Here is a 26264-nt window from a genome sequence, read left to right as displayed (position 1 = left end):
ATGCCCCGTGAAAAAATTAGGATTTTTCTTGGATTTCGGGCCCCTCGATGCATCTAGGCTGCAACAAATTCTTGAACATGTGGTATCCCCACACTTGGGAGGAGTTGAAGAATGTGTTTTGTGGCAAAATTGCAAGTATGCCCATACTGTATGTAAGGAATATCTTAACATTAACATATGAAAGCTTCCCATTTCCCAAAAACTTGTGGCACAAATGAAATCTTCAAAACACTCACCATGTCTTCTAAAAAAATACCTTTCAATGTTTACTCACCAAAATCTGATAATTTTGTGAGTGGTATTACTGTACTGATGCTCCAGGGTCTCCAAAAATGGTATAGGTAGCCAGGAAATTAGATCCATCTTTTATGCTCCTTGAAAAAAGAAAGGTTTTCCTTGGATTTGTGGCCCCCTCAATGCATCTAGACTTCAAAAAAAATCTTGCACATGTGGTATCCCCACACTTGGGAGGAGTGTTTTGGGGTATAAGTCTAAGTTTGCCCATACTGTGTGTAAGGAATATCTAATTAACATTATCACATGACAGCTCCCCATTTCCCCAAAACTTGTGGCAGACAAATGGAATCTTCAAAAGACTCACCATGCCTCATAAAAAATACCCTGGGGTGCTCCAAGGCCTCCAAAAATGGGATAGGTAGCCAAGAAATTAGATCAATAATTTATGCTCCTTGAAAAAATAAAGGTTTTCCTTGGATTTGGGGCCCCTCAATGCATCTAGGCTGCTAAAAAGTCTTGCACATGTGGTATCCCCACACTTGGGAGGAGTTGAAGAATGTGTTTTTGTGGCAAAAATGTAAGTATGCCCATACTGTGCATGAAACATAACTTGACAATTTTACAAAATAAAATCAAATAGAATTAACTTTCTTAATTTTCCAAAAAAGATTCTGACAAAAATTTGGCTCCCCATTTCCCAAAAACGTGTGGCACAAATTAAATCTTCAAAAGACTCACTATGCATTCTAAAAAAATACCTTGGGGTGTTTACTCACCAAAATCTGATAATTTTGTGAGTGTTAATACTGTCCTGGTGCTCCAGGGTCTCAAAAAATGGGATAGGTAGCCAGAAAATTAGATCCATAATTTATGCTCCTTAAAAAAAATAAAGGTCTTCCTTGGATTTGGGGGCCCTCGATACATCTAGGCTGCAAAAAAGTCCTGCACATGTGGTATCTCCACACTTGGGAGGAGTTGAAGAATGTGTTTTTGTGGCGAAAATGTAAGTATGCCCATACTGTGTGTAAGGGTCATCTTAACATTCACATATGACAGCTCCCCATTTTCAAAAAACTTGTGGCACAAATGAAATTTTCAAAAGACTCACTATGCCTTCTAAAAAATACCTTGGGGTGTTTACTCACCACAATCTGATACTTTTGTGAGTGTTAATACTGTCCTGGTGCTCCAGGGTCTCCAAAAATGGGATAGCTAGCCAGGAAATTAGATCCATAATTTATGCTCCTTGAAAAAAATAAAGGTATTCCTTGGATTTGGGGGCCCTCAATGCATCTAGGCTGCAAAAATGTCTTGCACCTGTGGTATCCCCACATTTGGGAGGAGTTGAAGAATGTGTTTTTGTGGCGAAAATGTAAGTATGCCCATACTGTGTGTAAGGATTATATTAACATTCACATATGACAGCTCCCCATTTCCCCATTTTCAAAAAACTCGTGGCACAAATTAAATCTTCAAAAGACTCACCATGCCTTCTAAAAAATACCTTGGGGTGTTTTACTCACCAAAATCTGATAATTTTGTGAGTGTTATTACTGTCCTGGTGCTCCAGGGTCTCCAAAATTGGGATAGGTAGCCAGAAAATCAGAAAATTAGATCCATAATTTATGCTCCTTGAAAAAAATAAAGGTATTCCTTGGATTTGGGGCTCCTCAATGCATCTAGGCTGCAAAAATGTCTTACACATGTTGTAACCCTACACTTGGGAGAAGTTGAAGAATGTGTTTTTGTGGCGAAATTGTAAGTATGCCCATACTGTGTGTAAGGAATATCTTACATTAACATATGACAGCTCCAGATTTTCCAAAAACTTGTGGCACAAATGAAATCTTCAAATGACTCACTATGCCTTCTAAAAAATACCTTGGGGTGTTTACTCACCAAAATCTGATAATTTTGTGAGTGTTATTACTGTCCTGGTGCTCCTGGGTCTCCAAATTTTGGATAGGTAGCCAGTAAATTAGATCCATAATTGAAAAAAATAAAAATGTATTCCTTGGATTTGGGGCCCCCTCGATGCATCTAGTCTGCAAAAAAAGTCGTGCACATGTGGTATCCCCACACTTGGGAGAAGTTGAAGAATGGGTTTTTGTGGCGAAATTGTAAGTATGCCCATACTGTGTGAGAAACATAACTTGACAATTTTACGCAATAAAATCAAATTGAATTAACTTTGGTAATTTTCCAAAAAAGATTCTGACAAAAATTTACAACTTCAAAAAACACCATGCCTCTTACTAAATACCTTAAACTGACTACTTTCTAAAAAGAGGTCTATTTGGAGGGAGTTCGTACTGTCTTGGCATTACAGGGCATCAAGTATTGAGATAGGCGGCCAATCAGAACATCAGGGTCGATAAATTTCACATACGCAGTATATATCATATTTTGGAGACTCTATAACTTTCATACAGGCTAATTAATATACATTTATTTTGTTTTTCACCAAAGAATACATTTTTGCCTACATTTATGAAGAATGATTATTTCTTTGCAAAATTTCCTAACAAAAACTAACTGTTTTTTTTCCTAACTGTTGATCTTTTTTTTTTTTTTTTATATAGTGAATGTAATGAATAAACGCAACCAAAAGAAAGCTCTATCAGTCTCAAAAAATTGATATAAAATTTATTTGGGTACAGTAATTTTCAAAGGATCATGGTTCTAAAAACTAAAAAAATGGCCTCGAGGGGAAGGCGGTTTAACATGCTGGTCTTCAAGCAGTTAACAAAAAATACAAAACTAAATTTGTTAAAAAAAAAAAATACAAAACTAAGCTAGAAACTAAATCAAATCTTATATAAAGAAAAAAAATATAAACTATTAAATGTATTTAATTAAATTCCCGCACTCTAAACACAAATGAGGAAGCACACTTTCACTCACGTGTGTATTTTTCTGAATTAAACTTTTCCCGCACTCTGAACATGAATAAGGACGTTCACCTTTGTAAATCCTCTGGCATCTAGGAAGTATTTCTTTCTGGGCGAAGCATTTGCCACACTCACAGATGCACCTCCGTGTGTGTTCTCTGGTGTCTAAGAAGGTCTCCTTTCTGAGTGAAACATTTCCCGCACTCTGAACATGAAAAAGGACGTTTACCTGTGTGAATTCTCTGATGTTGAAGAAGGTTTCCTTTCTGAATAAAACATTTCCCACACTCTGAACAGGAGTATGGACGCTCCCCTGTGTGAATTCTCTGATGTTTTAGAAGGCATCCTTCCTGAATGAAACATTTCCCGCACTCTGAACACGAATAGGGACGCTCACCCGTGTGACATCTCTGGTGTCTAATGAGACTTTTTTTCTCAGTGAAAGATTTCCCGCACTCTGAACATGAATAAGGATGCTCTCCTGTGTGACTTCTTTGATGTATGAGAAGTTTTCTCTTTGCAGTGAAATATTTCCCACACTCTAAGCATAAAAAGGGACGCTCACCTGTGTGATATCTCTGGTGTGTAAGAAGGTCTCCTTTCTGAGTGAAACATTTCCCGCACTCTGAACACGAATAGGGGCGCTCACCTGTGTGACACCTCTGGTGTCTAAAAAGACTTCTTTTCTCAGAGAAACATTTCCCACACTCTGAACATGAATATTGACTCTCACCTGTGTGAATTACCTGATGTTTTAGAAGGCTTTCTTTTTGAATGAAGCATTTCCCGCACTCTGAACATGAATATGGGCGCTCACCTGTGTGAATTTTCTGATGTTTAACAAGGTGTCCTTTCTGAATAAAACATTTCCCGCACTCTGAACATGAATAGGGACGATCACCTGTGTGAATTCTCTGATGATTAAATAGGCTTTCTTTCCGAATGAAACATTTCCCGCACTCTGAACATGAATACGGGCGCTCACCTGTGTGAATTATCTGATGCTTAACAAGGTTTGCTTTCCGAATGAAACATTTCCCGCACTCTGAACATGGATATGGACGCTCATCTGTGTGACATATTTGGTGTCTAATAAGACTTCTTTTCTTAGAGAAACATTTCCCACACTCTGAACATGAATAGGTACCTTTACCAGTGTGACTTTTCTCATGCATAAGAAGGTCCCTGTTTTCTGTGAAAGATTTCCCACACACTGGACATGACAATGAACCCTGTCCCTCTTCTGTGTGAACTTCTTTGTGGCTTAAAGAAGATTCCTCGGGAATAGATGGATCTATTAAAGTATCTGTACTGTGAGATCTTAGAGTCCTGGAATGTGATTTATCAGAGGATTCCTCAGACGTATTCCGGACATTATGGTCATCTGCTGAAAAAACAATTTTACAATAAATGTTAGAAGAATTTTTGAAACCTTGCATTCAGGAGTCATACAGTGTATATGTTGGTTGACCTATGTCATGCAAGTGGGTGCAATCAGAAGAGCAAAATATGAACACTGACCAGATAAAGGATACAAGGAACCCAAAGCTACTCTGGGGGATTTTGTGCATTGTTGACATGGTTACTGTTAAAAAAGGAGATAGACCTTTCTCCACTTCATTACTGAGAAATACAACAGCATCCTGAAGAACGGAGATGGACCTTTCATATGGTGTACAGTATCTCCACCTCATTTGTTGGGAACAAGACGTTATATTGAGGAATGGAAATGGACCTTTCATATGGTGTACAGTATCTCCTCATTTGTTGGGAAGAGGACGTTATATTGAGGAATGGAGATGGACCTTTCATATGGTGTACAGTATTTCCTCCTCATTTGTTGGGAACATGACGTTATATTGAGGAATGGAGATGGACCTTTCATATGGTGTACAGTATCTCCTCATTTGTTGGGAACATGCAAAGAGAGGACTCATTGGAAAAAACCCTGATGCTGGTAAACATGAAAGGAGAAGAGGACAACAGAAAACAAGAGATGGATAGATAGCATCATCGAAACAATGAACATGAAGTTAGGCAAGCTCCAGGAGGCAGTGGAGGACAGAAAAGACTGGCACGCTAGGTACGAAGAGTCGGACACGACTAAACAATAAGAGTAACTCCTCTTCATTTGTTGGGAACATGATATTATATTGAGGAATAGAGATGGACCTTTTATATGGTGTACAGTAACTCCTTCTCATTTGTTGGGAACATGACATTATATTGAGGAATGGAGAAGGACCTTTCATATGGTGTACAGTATCTCCTCCTCATTTGTTGGGAACATGACGTTATATTGAGGAATGGAGATGGACCTTTCATATGGTGTACAGTATCTCCTCCTCATTTGTTGGGAACATGCAAACAGAGGACTCATTGGAAAAGACCCTGATGCTGGTAAACATGGAAGGAGAAGATGACGACAGAAAACAAGAGATGGATAGATAGCATCATCGAAACAATGAACATGAAGTTAGGCAAGCTCCGGGAGGCAGTTTAGGACAGAAAAGACTGGCGCGCTATGTACGAAGAGTCGGACACGACTAAACAATAAGAGTATATCCTCTTCATTTGTTGGGAACTTGATATTATATTGAGGAATAGAGATGGACCTTTTATATGGTGTACAGTAACTCCTTCTCATTTGTTGGGAATATGACATTATATTGAGGAATGGAGAGGAACCTTTCATATGGTGTATAGTATCTCCTCATTTGTTGGGAACATTAGATTATATTGAGGAATGGAGAAGGACCTTTCATATGGTGTACAGTATCTTCTCCACACTTGTTGGGAACATGACATTATATTGAGGAATGGAGAGGAACCTTTCATATGGTGTACAGTATCTTCGCCTCATTTGTTGGGAACATGACGTTATATTGAGGAATGGAGAGGAACCTTTCATATAATGTACAGTATCTTCTCCTCATTTGTTGGGAACATTGGGCAGTGTGGTAAATATAATTGTCTTTTTCCGATGATGAATACAGATGATTTTTTTCATATAGTGTGCAATACCCACAATACAGTGTGCGGTGGGGTAGGTACATCGATGATGCTTTTACTGTCAGTAATTAAGGTTTCTCAGTCTTCCCTGTACAGAAGGATGTGATGTTCTCCACTTTGAACAAGAGCGGTACAGATTACAAGTAATTGGAAGAAAAAAAAAGGTTTCACCTCAGGTTACGGAAAGGGTGCTTTGTTTTTAGATCTCTGTGGATGAGGAATAGTCTTGTTCATGATGACTCAGTATATAACTGAAAAAAATGACTGAATGGGTTTCTTATTACAGAAAAACAAAAAAGGCTACTAAAAATTGTAGGAAATACATTGTAGAATGTTGATCCATGGAATGTCCGATTGTCTATTGGAATCAGGAAGGATTTTTTGAATCTAAAGAAGAGTAGGCTGAGCTGTAAATGGGTATTCTACTGACCTGTAGATTAACTTCTGCTTTGAAATGTTTAATTTTCTTTAGGGTGACTTGGATAGACATATACATTTCCTCAACTGATGTAACAATGTAAATTGAGACTTTATACTCATAGAAGTAAAATAAAAATGTGAACTGTTTCTGCATTAAGTGTTGATTACTTACTTGTCTCCATATGTAGAGAAGATTCCTCCTTTTTACTTTTCATAATCATCTCCTCCTCCTTCATAGACTGCTGATCTCCACTCACCAATGTCTCTTCTTCTTCTTTGTCCTCAACCTTGGTGTCTTTTAGTTTTTCATCCTAAAACCCAAAGATGATAAAATACATTTATAAAAAAAAATAAAGAGATTTCATAGAAGAATGTCCTCTCATAGCTTAGAATAATTTTGAGTTCTACATGCTCAGTCCCATCTACCTGATGATGGTGAGGGATGGTGTGACCTTCCTGTGTGGAATCCTGGGAATACAGAGAACCACCCTCCTCCATAGACTGCTGATCCCTAAAAATCTCTTCTTTTTCTACTTTACCCTCAACTTTGATGTGTTTTAGTTGTTCACCCTAAAGCACAAATACCATAAAATGGATTTGTAAAAGGAAACGAGATGACAGAAGAATGTTATCTCAAAGTGTAGAATTCTACAACGTATTTGAGTTCTAGTTGCTCAATTTTCACCTACCTGATGATGGTGAGGGATGGTGTGACCTTCCTGTGTGGAATCCCAGGAATACAGAGGACGGGGACATCTCTCTGGTGGGTTCCCATTACTGGATCCATTTGTAGGAAACACACACACTGACTGAATACATTGTTTCTATGTGTTTATCAGATGATGGGGGATCTAGGTGGATCCTCCGTACTGCTCTCTCCTTTACAATAAAGTCTCCTCTTACCCGGTGATGTGAGGGGCGGCTGATTCTCCATCATGACGTCCTTGTAGAGATCCTTGTGTCCTTCTAAATACTCCCACTCCTCCATGGAGAAATAGACAGTGACATCCTAACACCTTATAGGAATTGAAAAGAATCATTGACAATACATCATATAGAATATGTAGACATGACATTGCTCTGTGTGCACATTGGCCAGGAATGTCTATATTGTGAGCCCCGTCCAATTACTGTCACTGCATGTACTGTGCACATTGATGTCACCCTGACAGCCGACTCCACCAAAACAGGTCTGCGGGCATCTGTGCTGTGATTGGTGTTCAGGATAACATAACTCACACAGGACAACCAATTAGGTTATGATGAGGGGCCAAAGAGAACCAACAATCCTCCACTCACATACTGTGAGGTACAGATCTGCAGCATCACTTCCATCGAATCACAAAAATCAGGAGCTTTATCCCTTACTCTATGTACTGTAGGGATGTTCATTCCTTCTGCTGCCTTCATTAGAACTTCTACTGTAGTTCAGTCTTCTTCCTCCCCATATCCTGAGCCAGAGAGGACATGGTGTCCATTATTTCACAGTGATGAGAGCCAACAACCCGAGACAGCTTTATGGAGGATGGATAAATGACACTATATATAGGATGTATCCAGTCTATAATCCAGAGGTTCTAGATGGACAGTTGGATAAATGGCTCTATATTTAGGATGTATCTGGTCTATAAACCAGAGGCTCTGGATGGACAGTTGAATAAATGGCTCTATATTTAAGATGTATCAGGTCTATAAACCAGAGGCTCTGGAAGGACAGTTGGATAAATGGTTCTATATTTAGGTTGTATCTGGTCTATAAACCAGAGGCTCTGGATGGACAGTTGGATAAATGGTTCTATATTTAGGATGTATCTGGTCTATAAACCAGAGGCTCTGGATGGACAGTTGGATAAATGGCTCTATATTTAGGATGTATCCTGTCTATAAACCAGAGGCTCTGGAAGGACAGTTGGATAAATGGTTCTATATTTAGGTTGTATCTGGTCTATAAACCAGAGGCTCTGGATGGACAGTTGAATAAATGGCTCTATATTTAGGATGTATCCTGTCTATAAACCAGAGGCTCTGGAAGGACAGTTGGATAAATGGTTCTATATTTAGGATGTATCTGGTCTATAAACCAGAGGCTCTGGATGGACAGTTGAATAAATGGCTCTATAGTTAGGATGTATCTGGTCTATAAACCAGAGGCTCTGGATGGACAGTTAGATAAATGGTTCTATATTTAGGATGTATCCGGTCTATAAACCAGAGGCTCTGGATGGACAGTTGGACAAATGGCTCTATATTTAGGATGTATCTGGTCTATAAACCAGAGGCTCTGAATGGACAGTTGGATAAATGGTTCTATATTTAGGTTGTATCTGGTCTATAAACCAGAGGCTCTGGATGGACAGTTGGATAAATGGCTCTATATTTAGGATGTATCCGGTCTATAAACCAGAGGCTCTTGATGGACAGTTGGATAAATGGTTCTATATTTAGGATGTATCCGGTCTATAATCCAGAGGATCTGGAGGGACAGTTAGATAAATGGCTCTATATTTAGGATTTATCTGGTCTATAAACCAGAGGCTCTGGATGGACAGTTGGATAAATGGTTCTATATTTAGGATGTATCTGGTCTATAAACCAGAGGCTCTGGATGGACAGTTGGATAAATGATTCAATATTTAGGATGCATCTGGTCTATAAACCAACCAAAACCTAGATGGACATTTTTGAAAAATAGCCTGGTGGTGAGGCTACCTATAGCGCTTGCTGGTACGTGCACGCCTTAATGCAAAAATGAAATGAATGAATTCGTATCTTGTGATAAAAATTATATATGTACCCTGGTGTTTTGTAAACAGTATGTTAGCTGATTCACACCATATAAAACATCTAACACATTGGTAAAAAAGTATAGTGATAAATAATGCACATATATTTCATACAATAGTGAAAGTAATAAAAAATGAAAATATAATAAAATATATATATTGGCGAGATATAAAGTGCTTGTGGCTTATTTATTCACGTCCATAAAGTGTGATTGTAGTGATCAAAATCAAAGTAGTTCTCTTGTGCAAATAACGCTTATCCAACGCAAAAAGTGCAGGTGCTCAACGTGGAAATTTCGGTCCACTTTGTGACAATAGTGCAGCTCTGATTCCTTTTCCACCGTGGTAAGGTAAGGGTGGGTCACTTACCAGATGAAGTGGGTCTTGTATGCCTTATAGTATCAAGACCAGTATCGCTTTAGTAGCCTCCAGGCTAATAGGGATCTCCTCGTGGCTCTCCAATCGTGGGGTGGATGGGGTGGTGGGCTTCCTCCTCTCCTCTCACCTCATTGGGTATGGGGCCTTGAATTTGCAGATAAACTCTTTCACAGCAGATGTATCTAGTAAATTAAGATACTCAAAGCGAAGCCTCTCCCGGCTATAGCCACATCCCAGAACATGCCAGTTGTTGTCCTTGAATTCTCTCTAGCACGGCCTAATAAACCAGTTGCTCCAGTTATCAGTGCCCTTCGATTAGGGAAAACATCATCTGCCGTAATAGATGGCGGTGTGTGTCTCTATGTCTGACTCTTTCTCTCTCTCCCTCTCTGTCTTCTGCACATGTGAATTTTAATCCTCTGGGGTCTCTATTATGATGCATACGGAAGTGCTTGGACACACTATGTGTTACTTTTCCCTTCTTGATGTTTACCAATATGTTTGGCCACTCTCACATGCAGGGCCCTTGACGTCCTACCAACATATTGAAAGCCACAGTTGCATTCCAACATTTATACAACACCTTCCGTACTACATGTGATGAGGTCCCTGATGTTATACGGTTTACCTGTAAACTCCTTCCGTTTTTTGATGCTATGTTTGGCATGTTTGCATACGGAACATCTTCCACGTGCAAAAAAGCCAGAAAGGTAAGAGAAGAGTTTATTCTCCCTCTAAACAGGGGGATCCACCACCCCTGGCGCAATTTTATCCCACAGAGTAGGAGCCCGCCGATAGATAAACTGTGGGCGTGGGGGCAGGACAGGACCCAACACACAGTCTCTAAGGAGAATTCCCCAATGTTTGGAGATGGTCTTCTCAATATTTGAAATTTAGGGCTCTGTACTTTACAGCCCACATCAATTGATCATTGTCTTTAGTTTTATAATCACCGATTGTTCCATGAATAACTGTCACGGATCTCTAAATCTACCGACGGCGGTGATTGCTATCATTCGGAGTGTCTCTAGCTAGATATTATTATATATACTTTATATTATTATATTTTATATGTGTCTGGGTATTACTATATACATATTATACATTTATTCTACATATGTTGCTAGACCCTATTACTTATATATTTGTAGGACGTGACAGTGACTATGGAGGAAGAGGACGAAACATGACGGGGGGGGGGGGGGTTACTGGGTGTAAATATAAAATAATATCTTATTACCTCCTCTGCTGCCAGTTCCAGCAATGTCCCCTCTCTACTCCCTCCCAAACTCGCCTCTGACCCGGAACTTCCTGTTTATCTGTGCAATCACTTCCTGTCTGCTTCTAAAATCACTTCCTGTCTGTGCGGGCCATTCCGTTGTTCTAAAATTTTGTCGGACCCGTGAAAAAATCGGACCTCGTCACTTCCGGTGACAGAGCGTCACAAAACAGTTGATAGGAGTCGTCCGTGCGCATGCGCAGAAGACATTTTTCGAGGTTTGGCAAAATTATAACAGAGAACGGACAGCTGATTGTGAGAAGGCGGGGCTGATGTGCGACGGGACGGAGGCACATATGCAGAGCTGGCGGAGGAGGCGGGACGGAGGTGCGGCCGTGTAATATATGCAGGACTTAAGCGACTCCCTGTTTTATTATCTTTAGTAATTATCGTATTATTTATCCTTCGGATTTCATGACATTTAGTATTTCTATAATGCAAAATAAGAAATACTAAATGTAATGAAATCCTAAGGGTAAATAATACGATAATTAGTAAAGATAATAAAACAGAAGGAGTCGCTAAAGTCCTGCATTTATTACACGGTCGCACCTCCATCCCGCCTCCTCTATTCAGCTCTGCAGATGACGCGGCGGTGTCTTCCGTCCCACCTCAGCCCCGCCTCCTCTCATTCAACTGGTCGCTCTGTGTTATAAGTTTACCAAACCAAGATAATGTCTGGTGCGCATGCGCACTTGAGACTCCCATAACCGGAAGTGACGAGGTCCGATTTTTTCACGGGTCCGACAAAATTTTACAACACCGTTGTTCTGTGAAAAAACTCTACCCGTGAAAATTCCCTACCCTTGTCACTTCCGGTGAACCTACGTCATGGAACAACACGAGGAGCATGCCACCTTGTGTGGAACAATGGAATTTCAGCTTTATCTCTAAATTATGTGGAGGACATTATGCATTGTTTCAGTGATTGCAATGATATACAGTAATTAGTCCACCCAAAAAATACATTTCAATGTTTGGTAAATTCTGGAGAGTTAGGCTACATGTACACGGGACGCTGGAAATGGCCGTTTAGGAGCAGTTGGGCGTTTTTTTCAGAAGCCCCTGAACCCATCTACATTTTACCTTATCTGTCCATGTACACCAGGTCGTTTACAGTCATTTGCAGGCAGTTGCGTTCAGGGACTTTTTTTAGAACGCAATTATTTGCGTTTGAACGTGTGTTTCCCGGCGTTTCAAACGCACAAACGCGTCCGAACGCGTCTGAACGCGTCCGAACGCGATGACCCGCGTTTAGCGTTCGCGTTTTTTCATTTTAAAGGGGAATAATTTTTTTGACCTCTAGAAACGGTTCTAAACGCAAACGCCCCTAAACGCCCGCAAAACGCGGGTACAAACGCGACTGAACGGACGTTTCAAACGTCCTAAAAATTCCAGCATTCAAAGGGACTTTTAACAACGTCCCGTGTACATGGAGCCTAAAACCCTTTCACAGCTCCTTATATATCTCAGACACTCTGTTGGTGAGGTTTTGGCACTGAGTTCCTGAGTCTACTCCACCAGTGAGCCCATTATGATGGGTTCCCTCCATTTCATTCCATGTCTCACAGTCCCCGTCCCATCCTCCTTCCTTTCATGTTTCTTGGTCATCCAGCTATCCTCCTCCTTTCCATGTCTCAGTGATCTCCCTATCCTCCTTCCTTCCATATCCGTCAGTCACATTCCCATCTTCCATGTTTCTTAATCACATTCCCATCCTCCTTCCTTCCATATATCTAAGTCACATTCCCTTCCTCCTTCTGTCCATGTCTTCCAGTCACATTCCCATCCTCCTTCCTTCCATGTTTTTTGCCATGCTTCCATCTTCCTTCCCTCCATGTCCCTCAGTCATTCTCCTTCCATCCATACATCTTCAATACATTCCCATCCTCCTTCTTTCTATGTCTCTCAGTCATCATCTGATCCTCTGTCATTCCATGTAATTCAATTATATTCCCATCCTCATTCCTTCCATGTCCCTAAGTCACATTCATGTCCTCCCTCCTTCCATGTTTCTTGGTTATCCTCCTTCATTCCATGTATTTCAGTCATATTCCTGTTCGCCTTCCTTCCATGTCCCTTAATGACATTCCCATCCTCCTTCTTTCCATATATCTAAGTCACATTCCCTTCCTCCTTTCATCCATTTCTTCAAGTCACATTCCCATCCTTTTCCTTCCATGTCTCTCAGTCTCACTTCTGTCCTCCTTCCTTCTATGTCTCTGAGGCATCCTTCTTCCATCCATGTATCTTCAAAACATTTCTGCCCTTAGTCCTTCTATGTCTCTCAGTCATCCTCCTATCCTCTATCCTATTCCATGTCTTTCAGTTATATTCCCATCCTCCTTCAGTCCACGTCCCTCGGTCACATTCATGTCCTCTTTCCCTTCACGTCTCTTGGTTATTCTGCTATCCTCCTTCATTCTGTCTTTTAGTTATATTCCTGTCCTTCCTTCCGTGTCCCTCGGTCACATTCATGTCCTCCTTCATTCCATTAGTCTTGGTTATCCTCTTATCTTCCTTCATTCCATGTATGTTATTCAGATTCCCATCCTTCTTCCTTCCACATTCCTCAGTCACGTTCCTGTTCTATTTCCTTCCATGTCTCACAAGCACATTCACGTCCTCCTTTCTTTCATGTCTCGAAGCCTCACTCCAATCCTCCTTCCTTCCATGACTCTCTGTCACATTCCCTTCCTCCTATCTTCAGTGTCTCTCAATCACATTCCTGTCCCCCTTCCTTTCTATGTCTCTTGGTCATCCCCCTTCCTTCCATATCTCAGTCACATTCCTGTCCTCCTTCCTTTCATGTCTCTTGCTTATCCTCCTATCCTTGTTCATTCCATGTCTTCCAGTCACATTCCTATCTTCCTTCCTTCCACATCCCTCAGTCACATTCCCAATCTCTTTCCTTCCATTTCTGTCAGTCATCCTTCCTTCCATGTCTCTTTGCCAAATTCCCATCCTCTTACCCCCCATGTCTCTCAGCCCCTTGCCCACCCTCTTTCTTTCCATGTCTCACTGTCATGTTTCTGTTATCCTTCCTTCTATATCTCTCAGACTCACTCCCATCCTCCATGTCACATTCCCACCCTCTTTTTTTCCATGTCACACAAATATGCTTCCATCGTCCTTCCTTCCATATCTCTCAGACTCACTCTCATCCCCTTTCCCCTCCATGTCTTCCAGTCACACTCCCGTCCTCCTTCCTTCCATGTCTTTCAGTCACATTCCCATCCTCCTTCCTTCCATGTCTCTCCTTCGCATCCTATCCTCCTTAATTCCATGTCTTTGTCACTTTCCCATCTATCTTCCTTCCATCTCTCTCAGTCACATTCCTATCCTCCTTCCTTCCACATGTCTCAGTCACATTCCCCTTCTCTGTCCTTCCAGCTCTCTCAGCCTCACTCCCATCCTCCTTTGTCTCTCAGTTACAATCCCTACCTCCTATCTTCTGTGTCACTCAGTCACATTTCTGTCCTCCTTCCATGTCTATTGGTCGTCCTCCTTCCTTTCATATCTCTCAGTCATATTTCTGTCCTCCTTCCTTTTATGTCTCTTGGTTATCCTCCAATTCTTCTTCATTCCATGTCTTCCAGTCACATTCCTATCCTCCTTCCTTACACGTCCCTCAGTCAAATTCCCAATCTCTTTCCTTCAATGTCTGTCAGTCATCCTCCTATCCTTCTTCCTTCCATGTCTCTCAACCTCACTCCCATCCTCCTTCCATGTCTCTCAGTCATCCTCCTATCCTCCATGTCTCTCAGTCATATGCTCATCCTCTTTCCTTCCACGTCTCACAGTCTACCTCCTGTTATTCTTCCCTCCATGTCTCTCAGTTCCCTGCCCACCCTCTTTTTTTCCATATCTCACAGTCACGCTTCCATCATCCTTCCTTCCATATCTCTCAGACTCACTCCCATCCTCCTTCCCCTCCATGTCTCTGTCACATTCCTACCCTCATTCCTTCCATGTCTCACAGGTACACTCCCATTCTCCATTCTTCCATGTCTCTCAGTCCTCCCTCCTTCCATGTCTCACAGGCCCTCTCTCATTTTCACATGCACCAAATCCCTGTCCCTGAGTTATGAACCTTCTCTTTACACAGCCGGGGGAGCTCCATCCACTTTTGCTCTGTTGGTACTGTGCTGGTGCAGATAATATAAGTGGGGGAGATAAGCCTCAAGTCCAGAACCTCAAGTTATTATAAAACAGACACATGATATTAAAAACTTCTAAGTTGGAAATAAATTTATTTTATGTCATACAGTAAGTGAACACAGTGTAAGCAAAATTCAGACATACTGAACCACTCTTGGACACACCGAAGACAGAAAAACTCTACGGCATTGGATGATACGTGTGGTCACAAGGTAAGTGTGGCCACTTTCAACAGAGTACAAGTGACAGTCTCAGACACAGATAAACTTCAGGACAAAGGATCATTTGTAAAAGATACAAACTCTTCCATTATTACATATGCTTTTCTTCACTAGGGATAAGCTCCCAGCTGGATCTGAACACTTGGTTTCTCTCCCACTACTGTCTATAACAGCTTTTTCTTTCTGCTGTCAATAGTTGTTAGGGAAACAGTGGGTGCCGGCACCCGCCGTGTTGTTAGGAACATGTGAGATCACCGGCCTCCTTCATTTACTGGCCAGAAATCACCAGCCATGCGAAAAAGGCCAATGGGATAGTTTTAAATAAAGGACACGCAGGGTTCCCCTCATTTGTTACACCGGGCCCTTCAGGTCTGGTATGAATTTTAACCACTTCCAGTCCGGGCCAATTCTGGCATTTCTCTATGTAAAAAATCTGCATTCTTTGCTAGAAAACTACTTAGAACCCCCAAACATTTTATATATATATTATTTTTTTTTAGCAGAGGCCCTAGAGAATAAAATGGTGGACACTGCCAATGTCACACGATATTTGCACAGCCGTTTTTCCAACGCAGATTTAAAAAAAAAAAAAAAGCTTGAATGGATTTTAATGCACAAAAACACAATATAACGCCCAATTGTTTGGTAGAATATAAAAGATGATGTTACGTCAAGTAAATGGATGCCAAACATGTCATGCTTTAACCACTTCAGCTCCACAAAGGTTTTACCCCCTTAATGACCAGGCCATTTTTTTGCGATTCGGCACTGCTTTAATCTAACCACTTACCGACTGCCCGCCGTCATTATACGTCGGACGTTTAAAGCTAAATATCGGGGTTATGACAGTAGTTAGCTGCCATAACCCTGGTATTTTTTTAAACGGCGGGCGACCGGCTTCCAGATAAGGGTAATCTGAGCGGTGGATTCACTGCAGGTATGGTGTGGCGGAAGAGGTGCCCCCCCACCCCTCCCGCCGCGTCCCGGTCATTTTCCCCGCTTACCGGACCCGCGAGCAGCAGGGAAAACGATCCGGTCCCCGCCCCTCACAGACAGGAAGTCGAGTGAGGGCAAGATGGCCCCCACTCCACTCTATGGCCTTGGAGGACAGGTGCGACGTCAAACAATTTTTTTTTTCTTTTTTTTTTAGTGCAGGTGTGAAGTCTTTTTGACCCCAGATCTCACAATAAAGAGGACCTGTCATGCCTATTTCTATTATAAGGGATGATTACATTCCTTGTAATAGGAATAAAAATGATCAAAAATAAAAAAATAATAAATAAAAATAAATCGAAAAAAAAAAAAATTAAAGCGCCCTGTCCCCGTTAGCTCGCGCGCAGAAGCGAACGCACACGCAAGTCCAGCCCACATATATAAATGGTGCGAGGTATTACTGCGATCGTTAGAGCGAGAGCAATAATTTGAGCTCTAGAGACCTCCTCTGTTACACTAAGCTGGTAACCTGTAGACATTTTTAAAATGTCGCCTATGGAGACTTTTAAGTACCAAAATTTGTCGCCATTCCGCGAGCGTGCGCAATTTTGAAGCATGGCATGTTGGGTATCTATTTACTTGGCATAACATTATCTTTCACTATATGGAAACAAATTGGGCTAACTTTACTCTTTTCTTATTTTTTTCATTTAAAAAAGTGATTTTTTTTTCCAAAAAAATTGTGTTTTAAAGACCGCTGTGCAAATATGGTGTGATAAAAAATATTGCAACGATCTCCATTTTATTCTCTAGGGTCTCTGCTAAAAAATATATATATATATATATATATATATATATATAAAAAACACAATTGCGCTTTCGTGCAACACTGTACCCAAATTGATGTCCTTTTTTTCGCCACAAATAGAGCTTTCTTTTGGTGGTATTTGATCACCTGTGCGATTTTTAGATTTTGCCTATAAACAAAAAAATAGCCACAATTTTGAAAAAAAACAAATTATTTTTTTTTTTTACTTTCTGCTATATAACATTCCCAATAAAAAAAATTAAAAAAATCTAATTTTTTGTTATCAGTTTAGGCCAATTTGTATTCTGCTACATATTTTTGGTAAAAAAAAATAAATAAAAAAAAAATGATCACAAAAGGTGTATTTTAATTTGGTTTTCGCAAAAGTTATAGCGTTTACAAACTCTGGGATAGATTTTTGGACTTTTTATTTATTATCAGCTATGAGGAGGACTGCAAGCATTGAACTTGTTCTCTCTGGAGAAGAGATGATGAGAGGGGATATGATATCAATGTACATATACCGTACTGGTGACCCTAGCAAAGGGAAGAAACTTTTCAGGGAAAGGGAATATAAAAGGACGCTCACTTATGTGAATTCTCTGGAGTGGAAGAAGGTCTACTTTCCAAGTGAAACCTTTCCCGTACTCTGAATACGAAAAAGGACGCTCACTCATATGAATTCTCTGGAGTGGAGGACGGTCTACTGTCCAAGTGAAACCTTTCCCCCACTCCGAACACGAAAAAGGACACTCACCCATGTGAATTCTCTGGAGTGGAAGAAGGTCTACTTTCCAAGTGAAACCTTTCCCGTACTCTGTATACGAAAAAGGACGCTCACCAGTATGTCCTCTCTGGAGTGGAAGAAGGTCTATTTTCCAAGTGAAACCTTTCCCGTACTCTGAACATGAAAAAAAAAACACTCACGTGAATTGTCTGGAGTGGAGGAAGGTCTACTTTCCAAGTGAAACCTTTCCCGTACTCTGTATACGAAAAAGGACGCTCACCAGTATGTCCTCTCTGGAGTGGAAGAAGGTCTACTTTCCAAGTGAAACCTTTCCCGTACTCTGAACATGAACAAAAACACTCACGTGAATTGTCTGGAGTGGAGGAAGGTCTACTTTCCATGTGAAACCTTTCCCGTACTCTGAACACGAAAAAGGACACTCACTCATATGAATTCTCTGGAGTGGAGGACGGTCTACTGTCCAAGTGAAACCTTTCCCCCACTCTGAACACGAAAAAGGACATTCACCCATGTGAATTCTCTGGAGTGGAAGAAGGTCTACTTTCCAAGTGAAACCTTTCCCGTACTCTGAACACGAAAAAGGACGCTCACCCATGTGAATTCTCTGGAGTGGAAGAAGGTCTACTGTCCAAGTGAAACCTTTCCCCCACTCCGAACACGAAAAAGGACACTCACCCATGTGAATTCTCTGGAGTGGAAGAAGGTCTACTTTCCAAGTGAAACCTTTCCCGTACTCTGTATACGAAAAAGGACGCTCACCAGTATGTCCTCTCTGGAGTGGAAGAAGGTCTATTTTCCAAGTGAAACCTTTCCCGTACTCTGAACATGAAAAAAAAAACACTCACGTGAATTGTCTGGAGTGGAGGAAGGTCTACTTTCCAAGTGAAACCTTTCCCGTACTCTGTATACGAAAAAGGACGCTCACCAGTATGTCCTCTCTGGAGTGGAAGAAGGTCTACTTTCCAAGTGAAACCTTTCCCGTACTCTGAACATGAACAAAAACATTCACGTGAATTGTCTGGAGTGGAGGAAGGTCTACTTTCCATGTGAAACCTTTCCCGTACTCTGAACACGAAAAAGGACACTCACCCACGTGAATTCTCTATAGTGGAAGAAGGTCTACTTTCCAAGTGAAACCTTTCCCGTACTCTGTATACGAAAAAGGACGCTCACCAGTATGTCCTCTCTGGAGTGGAAGAAGGTCTACTTTCCAAGTGAAACCTTTCCCGTACTCTGAACATGAAAAAAAACACTCACGTGAATTGTCTGGAGTGGAAGAAGGTCTACATTCCAAGTGAAACCTTTCCGTACTCTGAACATGAAAAAAAACACTCACGTGAATTGTCTGGAGTGGAGGAAGGTCTACTTTCCAAGTGAAACCTTTCCCGTACTCTGAACACGAAAAAGGACACTCACCCACGTGAATTCTCTGGAGTGGAAGAAGGTCTACTGTCCAAGTGAAACCTTTCCTCCACTCTGAACACGAAAAAGGACGCTCACTCACGTCAATTCTCTGGAGTGGAGGATAGGTCCTGAGCGATCTATAGTCTTTTTGGAGGAAGGTCTACTTTCCAAGTGAAACCTTTCCCGTACTCTGAACACGAAAAAAAACTCACCCATGTGAATTCTCTAGAGTGGAAGAAGGTCTACTTTCCAAGTGAAACCTTTCCCGTACTCTGAATACAAAAAAGGACGCTCACTCATGTGAATTCTCTGGAGTTTAGGAGAGGTCCTGAGCGACCTATAGTCTTTTTGGAGGAAGGTCTACTTTCCAAATGAAACCTTTCCCGTACTCTGAATACGAAAAAGGACGCTCGCCAATCTGGCTTCACTGGAGTGGAAGAAGGTCTATTTTCCAAGTGAAACCATTCCCGAACTCTGAACACGGAAAAGGACACTCACCAGTGTGGCTTCTATGGTGTGTAAGAAGCGTTTCTGAAAGAAACTCTAAACATAAAAATGTAAGTTCAACCATAAGGCATTTTTGGCATTCAAAAAGTGCTGCTTTCCGAGTGAATCTTTTTCCGCACTCTTTCTTGGCATAAAAAAAAAAGACGCTCACCCATGTGACTTCTCCACAATTTATATAATGAAGTAATTTATTATTTTAAGAGAAACTCCTCTCATATTCTGAGAAAGGAAAAGGACGCTTCCCCTTCTTTTAGGGGGAAAACATTTTCCTCACACTCAACTTTAAGGACGCTCTCCTGTGTGCTTTTTTCTGGTGTACATGAAGGGTGTGTTTCCGAGTAAAAGATTTCCCGCACTCTGAACATGAAAAAGGACGCTCGCCCCTGTGACTTCTCTGATGTGTTGTGAGGTTTCCTTTCTGAGTGAAACTTTTTCCACACTCTGAGCATGAAAATGGTTGCTCACCAGTGTGGCTTCTCTGGTGTGTAAGAAGTCCTTCTTTCCGAGTGAAACATTTCCCACACTCTGCACATGAAAAAGGACACTCTCCTGTGTGAATTCTCTGGTGTGTCAGAAGGTCTCCTTTCTGTGTGAAACATCTCCCGCACCCTGCTAATGAAAAAGGACGCTCTCCTGTGTGTTTTCTCTGGTGTGTAAGAAGGTATCCTTTCTGTGTGAAACATTTCCCGCACTCTGAACATGAAAAAGGACGCTCACCGGTGTGCGTTCTCTGATGTGTAAGAAGCCTTGATTTCCAAAGGAAACTTTTCCCGCACTCTGAACATGAAAAAGGACTCTCTCCTGTGTGGATTCCCTGGTGTAGAAGAAGGTGTCCTTCCTGCATGAAACATTTCCCACACTCTGCACATGAAAAAGGACGCTCTCCTGTGTGGCCTCTCTGGTGTAGAAGAAGGTGTCCGTTCTGTTTGAAACATTTCCCGCACTCTGAACATGAAAAAGGACGCTCTCCTGTGTGGCTTCTTTGGTGTGTAAGAAGGCTTGATTTCCAAGCAAAACTTTTCCCGCACTCCGAACATGGAAAAAGACGCTTGCCCGTGTGTTTTCTCTGGTGTGTTAGAAGGTTTTGTTTCTGAGTGAAACTTTTCCCACACTCTGCACATGAAAAAGGACGCTCTTCTGTGTGTCTTCTCTGGTGTGTACGAAGGCTCTCTTTGCGAGTGAAACATTTCCCGCACTCTGCACATGAAAAAGGACGCTCTCTTGTGTGGCTTCTCTGGTGTGTATGAAGGCTCTCTTTGCGAGTGAAACATTTCCCGCACTCTACACATGAAAAAGGACGCTCGCCCTTGTGAATTCTCTGGTGTTTGGTAAGAGCAGCTTTTAGAGTGAAATGTTTTCCGCACTCTGAACATGAAAAAGGACGCTCACCCGTGTGAGTCCTCTGGTGCACAATAAAGCCTTGTTTCCAACTAAAACACTTCCCGCACTCTGGACATTGAAATGGACGCTCACGTATTGGGGTCTCTTGTTCTACATCTTCAGAACGCAGGGATACGTTATCCCCCATGTGCAGATCTAAATCACTAGAAGTTCTTTGAGGATCGGATTTATCAGAAGATCTCTCCGCACTGCCAAGTGCGGGACATGCTTTGCTGGTAACATTATGTGATTTATCAAAGGAGTCTTCAGAATTAGAGGAAGCCAACGGTCTATTCACACAGTAAGGTCTGTGATGTGTATCTGGAGGAATATGGATTGCTCCTAGGGAAGATTTTACAATGCCATTTTCTGTCTTACAATCCAAAGACTGAATAGGATTTTCTTCTGAGGAATTCCAGACATGGCGTCCATCTGTGTGAAAGAAGAATATTATTCATTATAAAACCTCATTCATTCTTCATGTTTTATGTCTCATCTGTTGGTCAAGTGGTCAGCAGCTTCACAGAAACATCATTACAACAATATCAATTAGAGACCAAAACAGCCACAACACACTGGTGATGTTATACTATGAAAAAGACACTGAAGACCTCAACCTCATTTATTGGGGACATTGAAGAAAGGAGATGGACCTTTCATATGGAGTACAGTATCTCCTCCTCATTTGTTGGGAACATGACGTTATATTGAGGAATGGAGATGGACCTTTCATATGGAGTACAGTATCTCCTCCTCATTTGTTGGGAACATGACGTTATATTGAGGAATGGAGATGGACCTTTCATATGGTGTACAGTATCTCCTCCTCATTTGTTGGGAACGTGACATTATATTGAGGAATGGAGATGGACCTAGACCTAGTAGAGATCGACCGATTATCGGCAACACCGATATATCAGTGGCCGATATGCACTTTCCCCGATATATCGGAATTGGCCTTTGGATTTACCGACATTGGCGATATTTCGGGAAAGTGCTGGTACCGGGGTGATGCCTGCAGCTAGAGGCATCACCCCGGTACCGGTGTCCATAGTTGACAGTCGGCTGTCTTTACATGGAGTGGGAGGGGATGTCCCCCCCCCCTCCCGCGACCTTCCGCGGCTCGCCCGGGTCTCCCGTCCCACCAGGAGACCCAGGAATACAACCTGTACTGCCGCCGTCTGACTGGGTCTCCATTCTTTTTAATTCGGCGCCGCCGAGCACCCGGAAGTGATGTTATGACATGACATCACTTCCGGGTACTGGCGGCGCCGAATTCAAAAGACTTACAGCATTCAGAACAGCCAAACTTGGCGTTTTTGAATGCTTTTAAGTGCAGAGGAGGGGTTTGGGGTCTTTTAGACCCTCAGATTCTTCCACCACAATACTTGTAGACCTTAAAAAAAAAAAAAAAATGTTAACGTCCGAAAATATCGGCCGATACCGATATCCAATGACCAAAATATCGGTATTAAAAAAAAAACTATATCGGTTGATCACTAGTATCTCCTCATTTGTTGGGAACATGACGTTATACTGAGGAATGGAGATGGACCTTTCATATGGTGTACAGTATCTCCTCATTTGTTGGGAACATGACGTTATACTGAGGAATGGAGATGGACCTTTCATATGGTGTACAGTATCTCCTCCTCATTTGTTGGGAACATTGGATGAAGGGATAAATATGATTACTTTCTTCTGATAAGGAATAGAGATGATTCTGTCATATGGTATACAAAATATAAACAATACATTGGGCAGTTGGGTAGATACGTAGATGATGGGGAATAGTCTGGTTCTCGATGACTCGGTATATTACTGAGAAAATGACAGGAAGTGTTTCTTATTACAAAAATATAAAAATAGTAATTCTTGTATGAAGTTTTCTGATTGACTTTTGGGATCAGGAAGAACTCTGAAAGAAAACTGGGCCAAGATTTATATGGGTATTCTGCCTTCCTCTGGATCAACTTTCAATGATTTTTTTTTTTTTTACTTATTTTCCTCTTTGGGTGTATTTGATGGACACATACCTGTTCTGAAGGGACAATGTATATACATACTGTAGTTTATAGGAGGGATGAGGCATTTACAGCAATAAAGGATTTGCTTCAAACTCTTGGCAGTTCATGTTAGCTCTGCGGGTGAACTGGTTATCTCATTTGCCTGTCTGCCGAAATAAATCCCCGGCCACTATGACATCTTTAATTTTTGTTTTGGGTGACTTTGATAGACATACTGTATATGTGTCCTCAACTATGTTGCAATGTAAATAAATACTTTATACTCACAAAAGTATTACTTACCTGTTTCTATATGTAGAGAAGATTCCTCCTGTTTAATTTTCATAATCGGCTTCTCCTCCTCCATAGACTGCTGATCTCCACTCACCAACGTCTCTTCTTCTTCCACTTTAACCTCAACTTTGATGTCCTTTGGTTCTTCACCCTAAACCCCAAAGATGACAGAATACAATAGTAAAAAAGGAATAAGAGATTATATATTGTTAAACAATCTCAAAGATTAGAATTATTTTGGAGTTCTATTTCTCAATCCCATCTACCTGATCATGGTGTGAATAGTCGTGATCTTCCTTTATGGAATCCCAGGAGTACAGAGGACCTCCCTCCTCCATAGACTGCCCATCTCTCCTCACCGACGTCACTTCTAACTCCTCTTTATTTTCAACTTTGATGTCTTTCTGTTCTTCACGCTAAACCCCAAAGATGACAGAACACATTTATAAAAAGGAACAAGAGATTACATAGAAGAATGTCATTTCATAGCTTAAAATTATTTTGGCGTTCCAATTGCTCAGTTCCATAAACCTGATAATGGTGAGGGATGGTGTGATCTTCCTGTGTGGAATCCCGGGAATACAGAGGACGGGGACATCTCTCTGGTGGGTTCCCATTACTGGATCCATCTGTAGGAAACACACACACTGACTGAATACATTGTTTCTATGTGTTTATCAGATGATGGGGGATCTAGGTGGATCCTCCGTACTGCTCTCTCCTTTACAATAAAGGTGTACTTTTATGAACGGGTGAATTTTTTTCTCTGTTGGCTTCTCTACAGTTCTCCGGGGAAAATGATCACATCTGGCACCCTTTTTATGAATCGGAGAACTTCAGTTCGCCCAGGGTGATCAGAGGAGAACGGTTTTCTCTGAGATCTGTGTAGAAGTCAATGGGGCGTCTGTAATCTCGTGAGACAAAGCGAGATTACAGTAGTATGAAAATCTCTGGCGCGCTTTAACAAGCAGTGATAAATTATCACTGCTGAGTACACAAGGTTAATAAATAATAGTCCCCTTACATAAATTATATATATATATATATATATATATACATACACTGAATACACACATACATACATTGTATATATATATATATATATATATATATATATATATATATATATATATATATACACACACATTAAATATATATCTACATGTATGTGTGTATATATATACACATGTATATATATACATAAATATGGCAGGGGGACATGATTACTGTGTTGGGGGGTCTGAACGAGGAAGAAGGAAGTCCATAATTTTCCTTTTTCCCCCTCAGTTCTCCCCCGATTCTGTCTTCACTCCCCGCTTCACAAGCTCCAGGCTGGTGAACCCGGGAGTGTGAATTCTGGCACAGATGGCCAGTGAAGTGCGGGGATCGCAGCTTCATGACCTGGCTGTTTCTGTGTCAGTCAATGAAAGATTACCGTGTGAAGAGATGATCAGCGGAGAACATGTTCGCCCCCGATCATTTCTGTTTATTCATAAACTGAGAATGATCGGAAATGAGCTGTGATCAGCAGGATCACTGCTCATCTCTGTTTCATAAAAGGACACCTATGTCTCCTCTTACCCGGTGATGTGAGGGGCGGCTGATTCTCCATCATGACGTCCTTGTAGAGATCCTTGTGTCCTTCTAAATACTCCCACTCCTCTATAGAGAAATAGACAGTGACATCCTGACACCTTATTGGAACCTGACACACACAATGATACAGTCACCATCCAGACACATCCCTTGTCTGTTACTGGATAATGTCCCAATAAGTGGTAACATCTCGCTCACTGAGACACTGTTAATGATTTCATATTCCTATGAGGAAAATATCTTATGTTGGATGGTTCAATGAATGTTATTTCTTCCATAGATGGACATTTAAACACCATGCTGTGTGGATTACGGTCTCTATGGATGATATATTTCTCAATTGGGATTTCACTTGCTAATCACAAGCCCTGATTGAGTGGAGGCACTGGCGCTTGTTACAAATCCTGCCCTGATCACACAGATTATATAGACTGTGCTCCGAAATACTACACAGGTGGCGTCGTCATACCCCAGTAGCCGCCGTGAGTAAATAAAATAGCGCCACACTTTTATACAGCATTTGTAGGACGTTGCAGGACGGACATGACGGGGGGGGGGGTGTATATAGAAAAAAATATTCTATTACCTCCTCTACTGCCATTTCCAGCAATGTCTCCTCTCTACTTCCTCCCAACTCACCTCTGACCCGGAACTTCCTGTTTATCTGTGCAATCACTTCCTGTCTGCTTATATAATCACTTCCTGTCGGTGCGGGTCTTTCCGTAAACATGAGAGTGCGACTTTGTGTGGAACAAGGGAATTGCAGCTTTACCTCTAAAGTATTTGGGGGACATTATGCATTGTTCCAGTGATTGCAATGATAAAATTAGTCCACCCAAAAAAACATTTCAGTGTTTGGTATATTCTGGAGAGTTAAACCCCTTCACAGCTTCTTATATATCTCAGACATTTTATTGGTGAGGTTTTGGCACCGAGTTCCTGAGTCTACTCCGCCAGTGAGCCCATTATGATGGGTTCCCTCCATTCCATTCATCGTCATTCAATGTCTCACAGCCCCCTTCCCATCCTCCTTCCTTTCATGTTTCTTGGTCATCCAGATATCCTCCTTCCTTCCATATCCATCAGTCTCTTTCCCATCTTCCTTCGCTTCATGTTTCTTTGTCATCCAGCTATCCTCCTCCTTTCCATGTCTCTCAGTGATCCCCCTTCCTTCCACGTCAGTCAGTCACATTCCCTTCTTCCTTC

General features: G+C 41.4%; 3 protein-coding genes across 3 annotated transcripts in view; all 3 read right to left on the bottom strand.

The window, feature by feature from the left end:
• Window positions 1–6796, bottom strand: part of LOC309562669 (uncharacterized protein) — a gene marked incomplete at both ends in the record, with an annotated part of 115231 nt that extends 108435 nt beyond the window's left edge. Inside the window, 3 exons of the mRNA XM_082266947.1 lie at window positions 3287–4029; window positions 4282–4515; window positions 6733–6796. Coding sequence (XP_082123073.1) covers window positions 3287–4029; window positions 4282–4515; window positions 6733–6796 — 1041 coding nt within the window. The remainder of the gene's footprint in view (window positions 1–3286; window positions 4030–4281; window positions 4516–6732) is intronic.
• LOC309564412 (uncharacterized protein) overlaps window positions 1–26264 on the bottom strand; it is a 1531146-nt gene that overhangs the window by 359844 nt on the left and 1145038 nt on the right.
• LOC309563458 (uncharacterized protein) overlaps window positions 1–26264 on the bottom strand; it is a 223901-nt gene that overhangs the window by 145683 nt on the left and 51954 nt on the right. The window lies entirely within an intron of this gene.

The sequence above is a fragment of the Pelophylax lessonae genome, assembly GCF_965119305.1.
Source record: "Pelophylax lessonae genome assembly, chromosome: 9".
Lineage (NCBI taxonomy): Eukaryota > Metazoa > Chordata > Amphibia > Anura > Ranidae > Pelophylax > Pelophylax lessonae.
This window is presented reverse-complemented; position numbering and strand designations above follow the sequence as displayed.